General features: G+C 34.3%; 1 protein-coding gene across 3 annotated transcripts in view; it reads right to left on the minus strand.

The window, feature by feature from the left end:
* The window catches only part of LOC123315103 (gamma-aminobutyric acid receptor subunit beta-like), a 57851-nt gene extending 53120 nt beyond the window's left edge, over nucleotides 1-4731 (minus strand). For all 3 annotated transcript variants that reach the window (XM_044900671.1, XM_044900670.1, XM_044900669.1), the window contains exon 1: nucleotides 4475-4731. In XM_044900671.1, the coding sequence (XP_044756606.1) occupies nucleotides 4475-4545 (71 nt within the window). In that variant the 5' untranslated portion in view covers nucleotides 4546-4731. The remainder of the gene's footprint in view (nucleotides 1-4474) is intronic.
* Nucleotides 4732-9447: the final 4716 nt, after the last annotated feature.

A 9447-nucleotide genomic window follows, 5' to 3' on the forward strand; every position in this document is an offset into this window, starting at 1 on the left:
TCAAACTTCACACTGCCACTTCTAATGAGTTATTGTTCGTTGCTATGGTAGAGCAATATTTTTTTTATTCATGGAACTGGTCTAGGCTAACTAGATATCAATTCATCCTCGTACAATAGTACCTTTAGAATACAAATAAGTACTGTTGTGAGGAATCATGAAATTATTAAAATGAGGAATATTATTCATCTTGACATGATATTTGGTTCTTAATGGAACACACCAATCACTTGAACCATGAAATGTTACACATAATGTCAATCAATATCCGTTCGCTCATTGAGTTCATAACTCAATGCTCTAAATTAACTTGAACTTCAGGGTGACCTTAATGTAATCCATGCAGACATAGTATTTACACGATATATCTATAACGCTCCTCGGCAGTCCTCGGTAACATTACTTGAGGTTGAATGTTAGATAATATTAGTTGTCCTATAAATATTTCACATTCAGTAAATGTTACCTGAAAATACTCACTGAAATTTCTTTGGAGCGTCTTAAAATAAAAGTTTAAATATAAGGTCAAAATATCAACCTCAAATATTTCATATCGATCTTAGATCATTCTTCATGGGTTTTAAGGATTCCTGAAGCTTATTCATAATTCTACAAAATTCTCTGTTTACTATGAATATTTTGAGTAATAATTGAAAAATTTCCTGCTGATATTTTTTCAGACATAAAATGTCTGAACCGACTAAATATAATATTAGGTACTTTATCGGTTAATAACAGTAAATATCTGTATGAAACCATTACAGATTAATTAATGAAGAGAATTTGTACTTTCTTGATAGCATCGCTGTGTGAGTTTTAATTAGGCATGCAATCTCCTGCATAGTCAGTAGTAATCAGAACCTGCAGTTTTGAGCTAGTTATTTTTCTATAGCAAGCATGATTGCATTTCAATCCTAATGTTGCTGTTTGAAATCTTAACAAACGATAGGGTGAAATATACATATACCCACAATTATAATAAATTTTGATTCAACCTGCTGAAATAAACTTCAACAAACATGTTTCGATGTTGTCCCAATAGAGAGTGTGTTTCTCAAGAACGGTTGCAGCTTATTTGGATGAAAAATCATGTTTGTTCTAGGTGAGTATGGTGGTATGGTGAGCAGTAACCGGTTCCTTCGCCATTTTGCAACCCCTCTAAGAACTATTCAAAATTGAAATAGGTACAATAAGAAGTTCGTTAGCCTTTTAAATTACACTGGACGCGACTAAAGATAGAAAGTCTTCTGCATCAAAATGGGCTCAGTAACTTATCATCTGAGAAGTAACCTAGCTGAAATTCGGACGTCAATTCAAGTTTCACGATACGAGTATTTATTGTACAGCTCCAATCTCGAAGTTTTCACCGAGATCACGGAAATTTTAATGAAAATTTTCATTTGTACTCCTGTTTCCATCTCGAACAAAGTTCCTGAGAGAGGCACGGCTTGACAAACGCCGACTTTTATATCCGTCTATACCTCGGAAGTTGCTTACAACGTTTCGCCACTCGAACTACTTTCTTATAACGTCTATAACATGTGTTGTTCCAACGAATGCTGGAATTAATTCGTGAGAAATTTTTCGAGGCTTCCACTGTTTCTGAATAAAAAAGGAAATGTTTCGAACTTCACGACTGCAGTGCTACATTAGGGTAGACATTATTCAACAGCATACTGAAATTGAAGTATGTACCTCTTATTCGAAAATGAATTTTTTCACCGATATAAATACAACAAACTCTACTTCAATGAAGACATCTTGAGTTGAAAATTGCTTTCACATATTGTGTTTCTTCCAGGTGAAAAGAAGACGATTCTCGAAACTAAACTGAAAATATTTTGTTGAAGCTGTACATATTTCTCTTCCATCTTTAGTAATATTCTTCACAGGTCTGGTAGTATTGAAGATTGTTGAGCATTGCAGAATAACAGGACTTGAGGATAAACATGCACTATGATTTGATACATTTTCAACTTCGTGAAACAGTTGAAGAAAAAAATTCTTGTGTAGCACAGTATAATATTTTGATTTGAATCAAAAAAAAAACCAAATCAACCCAAAAATCATCCCTTGAATCTTTCGAAACTGTAAGAAAGTTTGCTTTGCTACAGGCTACTTTCAGTATTTCAATTGAAATCATCATAATTTTTATATGTCTTGTATGTATATAATTCTATACATGAATATTTACCTCGATGTGCTTGTTTTAAAATTCAAAATACTTCTTATATTCATACGTTGCTACTTTCTGAAAATCTTTTTCGATACTTATTCTCGACTAATCCATCTTACCGAAGGTATCCAATCTGCTTCACCGGCTTTTTTCTCGAATTTATTCGGACTAGGGCATAAAACCCGCAATAAAACCAGAAATTCGATCAAACGAATGCTCCCTTCACGTCTACAGCCCTTTAGAGGGTAATACCGTCGAAATTGAAAGGACTGCAAATCAGCTCATCATAATCTTGGTGAATAATTGCTGTATCATGCACGAGCAGAGCTGATTCTTATACTGAGTGTTCCTATTGAGGGGAGAAACGTCAAAAACTACCCTCACTCAACCATGATTTACTCCCTGTCATTTCTCACGTTATGATTTGTTTTTTTCAATTAATAAAAAAAAGTCGAATCACCACTTTTTGTGTCAGAAATGAATAGAGCCATTGTTGCTGAGAATGATTTGGTAATTGATGGGTTTCTCTACGCCTTTTTTATTATAAGGATGAAGTGATTAAACTTACTTTTTTAGATATTTTTAGTTCAATGATATGCACTTGAGCAGTGATCTATGTTATTGCAGTGTATCGAAAACATTTTTTTTTGTGTGGAAGTAATTGATAAATAATTATAACCAAAATGAATGAACATGTAATAAATAGATTCTTCAATCTTACATAAATTACTACCCTTTGTTTTCCATAGCAACTTGAGAACATTAATCACTCCTAAAGTAAATTTCATTGACCTCAAAATGTGTAAGTAGGTATATAAAAAAATTTGAAATTCGAACAATTCATCGATTGCAATCCTGAAAGTAAACATGACCTATACGGTCGCTAAGGCTGTAGTATTCGAAACAACATATCGCTCAAGTTGAATACTCATTCAAAGGAAATTCTTGTCAGCCAAAGAAAAATTATACTCTTCCCTAATTATCCATAATGCCACATCCTTCAGAATATTATGCTTTTTCCTATGAAGGCGTCAACTAGTATGTGAGTAGGTCGCAAAATATAAGATTTTTTTGAAGCTATAAACATTTCAATGCTTCGAAAGTATGGATCTCTAATAAATATTGAAGAGCATGAATGTTTATTCCTGCTAAAAAACGTGGAATTCTTTCGTGAGTCAAGAAGTAGTATTCCACCTAACCGGCTCCTACACCATTTTGTAGCCAACCATAACACGCAAATTGTATTCCCTCTCTTCCTGGACATATGTCCAGAATTCCAAATTTAAAATCATCATGGAAGAAGTCATGTACAACATAAATTTCTTCAAGAAGTTCCACATCAAAATCTCATTTCTATTCATTAGGAGCGAAAGTGTGAATTGTCCAATAATTCTTCTGATATGGAAATTAGGTTGAAGAATAATACTTCGGACGTTTTCTACAAGCAAATGGGTTTTTTATTGAAGTCTCTGTTTTATATTCATGGCCAAGAAAAACACCATTCTTTTTACTCCAAAACTTAATGATGATTTGAAAGTTGAAATTCTGATGAGGCAGCCGCTATTTGGTTTTTCAAATTCCTCACTCTCTATACTCTCGTAGTTATGGCTACTTTTGTTCATTAAGTGAATTGAGATTCACTTCATCATTTGAAAAGTTTTCTAGGAAGTTCAGAGAGAAAGGAATGGAGATTTATGGAATGATAATTCGCTTTATTGTGACAAGAATTCACATCAATACACAAAGACTACCCTGAAAATTAATAAACGATACTCGAAGTCAAACTGTTTGCTCTTTTCCAAAAATAAATAGGAATTATGAAAAGATATACGAAGCTCCGAGCCTCATCTTTCCAGAATAAACCTTCTGGTGTGGTAACCCACCCTTCTTTCCTTGTTTATATGCGTGGCAGAGGCGTAGTTTCAAAAATTTGGGAAATTTGCCAAACCAGCTAATCATTATCATAACCCATCCATGAGGAAAAGGGATGTGTGATGGTTTTCCCACTCGTCCAGGAGGATCCAACCCAAACACTAAAGTTTATTTTCGTCAGGGTGGATTATTTACGTTCTGAAATAGCACCGGATGCTGAGCTCAACGTATGGATGCATGAAGAGATTCCAGCAAGGGATGCTGGAGGTGGTGAAGGGTTTTATGGGAGATTTTAGGGTGGAGTAGGAGAATAACAGACGTGTACGTGATGAGACGTCGAGAATTGCCGCCCCAGGTGCTGGATGTGACATTTGGGGACGCGTCAACACCGGTGGTTGGATGCTTAAGAAGATGTTGAAAACTTACCCGCAGATTGCTGATTCTAGAGCGAGGGCAACCAGCACGAATGGGCACACCACTCGGCCAGGCCTCATCATGGCTTTGTTACCTACACGTGTACCGCTTGGGACATTTCATTCGGCAAAAAGCCACCCACAAACTGATGTTATTTTGTGTCACATCTGATAATGCACTAGGAGTGGTCTCTGGACCCAGCCAGCTCCGCATCCACTGCGCATGCTGTTGAAAAATGGGCAGAGTAAATCGTCAACTAACAAACCTTTACGGAGGTCAGGAGGAGAATGTTCTGCGCGAAGATCCTGCCCGATCTGGACACGTCGTAAACCGATTCTCAGCACTGCCGAACGCTTTCCTAACCTAGCAAATTTTATGACTACAATTATGCTCTTTATTCCGGCCAATTCACCTGCCGTACATGCTCAATAAATATCCCCCGCTTTATTTTTTCACCGGGATTTTCGCGGGCCTCTAGGGTGAACAATATGTGCCTGCTGAGATTTTTTCAAACGTACAGTTCGTTCAGCGATAAAAATGCGACACTTGAAAATCTCATCTAGCAGTTTTTATATGAAATACACCTTCTTAAAGTGGAATACGTCTTTAATGAACAGAATCGAGAAATTATTTAATTTTCGGTGCAAAATTAAACTCAGGTTTTGTCTTGAATTTTCGATTATTTTTTTTTAAACCTACACTGAAGATGTATTTCATTTTCATGGGAACTCAAATATTTTTTTCACCATTGATTTTCCGCGCTCAGTTCAAGAACTGATTCCAAGAGAGTGCATTTTGAATTTTTTATAAACTATATTGGAAAACTTTTTTAGTGATTTTCAGCAGTAACTCGACGAAGAATGAGATTTCAAAAAAAATAAAGAAATTGTAGCTGAACGTGACCGGTTTTCGAATGGAAGTTGAAAATTTTTTGCAAAAGTGATAGTAATTTTGAGATTACAAAAAACTTTTCGGAATTTTTTTGGGATTTTTCAATGCACTTGCAAATTTTTTCGGCGTAACCCCTATGCGGATCAGATTTTTCGCAAAAACAAGAGCTCATTCAAAATTATTGAGGAAAACACTTTTGTATACATTTTGCAGTTCGATACATATGGATTAAAGTTTTTCCGAAATTGAATTTTTTCACCTCTTCAAATGTTCAAATGTTTACAGGATAATTTGAATTTCCCTTCTGGAAATTCATTTACAGTCTCCATAGATAATTTTGCGATACTTTAACTCACACGATACAAACAATCAGTTCATTTGAGAATTGTAAAGGAAATTTATGAACATTGAAATTGTCTATTGGAAAAATTGAACAATTGCAAAATCGGTTGATCAAGTAATGTTATCAGTAAAAGAATTTTTCCTGGATTCATGAAATTTCAAAATTTCAATGCTTATTCTTGCCCAGAACGCCATCTGTAAAGATGCGGTGCTAACCTAGACGCAAGAGAGGAAGTCTACATCATTTCGTACTATTTCATTTAAATATGTATCATCATTCATCATGAGTCGTTTATCTTCCATTCTTTCTGGAATGGAATATATGATGCTGAAATTTAACGCTCCTCTTAATTTTATGCTTACTCTTCTACTAATATTAGAAATAGTAGGAATTTGTTCATGTAAACATATGAAAATATCCCAGGCAATATCGATTACAAAAACCAACACCTCCGCCATTTTGCAACTCCATGCAATTCAATATATTTTTCTCAATTATTTTGAAGGATAGTAGATTACTTACAATCCAAAGTTCCAATGCAATGTCTACCTAATAGAAGACATTCATTTCGAGAGTATTTATACGGGGAGTAAAAATGTGGTTGCATTTTCTCTTTTTGCTGTCATTGCAACCAACTAAGGAAAAGTCGCCACACAGAATAATGAAAATCATTTAATATGAGAAAATGGATTCAATTAATTACTTCGTTGATCTGCTTATTTTTATGAGGTTTCCAGGAAACTTTTACTGCAGGATAATGCATTGGACAATCCCCTGTTTGACAGAGTGTAATTACAGCTCATTTAAATATCATTACGAATTCTAGCAATAAATGAGCTATTTCTGTTTAATTCGCCTATCTATTTTATTAAATGAATTGTTGTTCTGTTAATTGAATTGATAGACTTGAAAACATTGATTTTGAGACCAAAAAATAACATCGGGATTAAATTCATCTCATCATAGAACCTTTCCTAAGGTCATTAACTTAAAAATCGGTAGTCATCAAATATTCACTGAGAGCAAAAACTTCCGCTGGAGCTCATTTCTCGCGATCATTATTCGGTATATTGCGAATTTGATAGTTCGACTTATTATATCGTAAAATTGCAGAATGCGGAAATTTGCCAAGTTGTTTGTATTGCTTTCGGAGTTGCCAAGGCGTTCATTTCGAAGGTTTGCATGCTGGTCGATCATAACACTTGTTTAATTACTGATTTGATATAACAAAATAACTCTTATCGATGCAGTGGGTCTATGCAACTAATCAACTCGACAGCTAATGCTTAAAAAAATTGTATAAGGTAAACGTGAACTATGACCATAACCTCGTGGGAGATCCTAATTACAGTTAGATTTTCGATAAGGAGGATCGATTTTTTATGACAATCTACCACGGTATTCACTACACGAGTATGGGGTAAAATTGAAAGTTCAATATTTCGCAAATTTGCATGTTTTGATTTCTTATATACCGAATTTTCTGTTTTGTATAGGAAATTCCACAGTAAATTTAAAAATAACACACAGAATTCTTTCGTCATGTACCATCTACGAAAGATAGAGTTGAGTTTTTTAAATGGCAATCGTAACTTTTTGTGTCAGGTATTGTTTGAGTTTTTGTTTCAGAGGATAGGGTTTTTTCATCAACCTTTTCTTTATTATAGAGATGAAATTTTATCATTTCATATCATTTCAATAAGTATATATTTTTCAACAAACATTATAAAACGACAATCATCGACAGCTCACTCTATACAGTGCTTTCCGAGTCCATTATTCACGAAATTGAGTCCAAAAATAATGTACTATAAAGAAACAAATTCAAGCCATTGTCTGGCTAACATTGAACCAGCCCCATCCTACAAGTGGAGAGATAGGGTTATAAAAATTGTTTGTGTCTGGCTGCAACTCATAAAAACCAAATGAAATCCACGCAGAGCTGTACTTTTTGGTAAAGCATGTCATACGCTCGACGTGAATCGGGTAGCTTCTTCCACATATTCATTTGACAATGAATACTGAATACAAAATTCCGTCAACTTGCATTAGGTAGATCGTATAACAGTGAAGATACAAAAACAAAATCTCGGATAAAGAGTTATGCTGCTTCAAGTACCAAGTTATACCTTACACCCCATCGAAAGGATAAAGATATATCGAAAAAATCCATTTTCACCTAATGGTATTGAAGAAATACTGAGTTTCGTCAGCATTATGAAAATCCAAATAAATTATACATGGCTTCGAATTTATTTAGGTCATGTGAAATGGTAAAATGCAATTAGGAAACTTCGAAGTGAAAATCAATCTTTATGTCATGAAAGGGGTTGATTGATGTGCATCCATATTATCGATTTAAGGGGCAATACAACATGTTTTCTTCCCTTTCTTGGACTCCATCATACTGTTATAGCTTATTTACATAATAATATCAGGGAAGACGGTCGTTATTGCATGTTGAATACATTCCTCATTCTGTCTATAAATCAAAGTTAATCGGTTTCGCATAGCGTTTTCGTGCTCTCCACATTCACGACAATGTTAATGGAAAAGACTTGGAAAATTTGAGATGAAATAACTTCCCACATTTTCATCGGCATAAATATTTTCAATGCGTAATTTTGCATTCTGAGCACTACTTATGAATTCATTAAGTTCATGTCCATCAGAGAAAACTTTAAATTTCCATGGAAAATTTTTAAAATCTGGAATTAACATAATTTGAAAGAATGTGGATTGTACTGCTCTCAGTGGACAATCGCGGAACTATAAATATCGTCATTGCTCTTGCACTCTGCTTTATGTTTGAGTGAAGTTTATTTTTTATAAAAAAGGAAATTATTTTAAAAGCTATGAGTCGTTCTGATCACTAATGCTTCGTTCATTAGTGTTCTCCCTATAAAAAGGTTCAAATACCAATGTTTATGTTGTTTCTCAAAATGAAATTAGAGCTACGCATGATCTACTACAGCTTCTTCAAAAAAATCCGCATCACAATGGACCCCGGAACACTGAAGTACAAGTGCATACTACCTTCGAGTATTAATACTCATGGAAAGTTACTAATGTGTCTTTATATTATTTGATAACAACAGGTGAAGCTGGAAAAAGCTCTATTGGCCTCAAAAGTATAAAACTACTAGATGCAATAGTAGAAGTAGTACAATATGTTAAAAGTGGCAATATTTATAGTTTAACGGCTGCGTACTGGGGGCACTGCAATATTATTTTCTGACATTGCATTTTATAAAAAAGTAAAGATATAATTTCAGGGCAAAATTGTAAATAAATGTAGTGATAATCTACTTGGCTGATACTTATAGGCGAATCCAACTACCGATGAGGGCGCTGCGACTTGTCAACAAACATGGCGGAAGATGAGTAATCATCGTGAAAACTCTATTGTGAAAGCAATGTTATCGTAGATTTTATTCGATTATAGAGATATTTGTAAAGGTAGTGAATAATTATGGGATTATTGATTGTGCTCGGGTTCCTCCAGAACTTTCCTGAACATGTTGGTGTCGTTTGATGAAGATTTTACAAGAACTTATATCCAGAAGATTTCATTCTATCATCACACTCACATGAATTATGTAATTTGTGGAAATAAATGAATGTAAATATTTGAGATAATTTATTTGGATGAAAACATATTATGCAGTTCAAAATGCCAACACAGAAATTATTTTCCAGCAATTACAACCAACTCAACAAGACCGCCTGAAAATTAATTCTACAGTTGTAA

Source organism: Coccinella septempunctata, chromosome 6 (genome assembly GCF_907165205.1).
Source record: "Coccinella septempunctata chromosome 6, icCocSept1.1, whole genome shotgun sequence".
In the NCBI taxonomy this organism is placed as follows: domain Eukaryota; kingdom Metazoa; phylum Arthropoda; class Insecta; order Coleoptera; family Coccinellidae; genus Coccinella; species Coccinella septempunctata.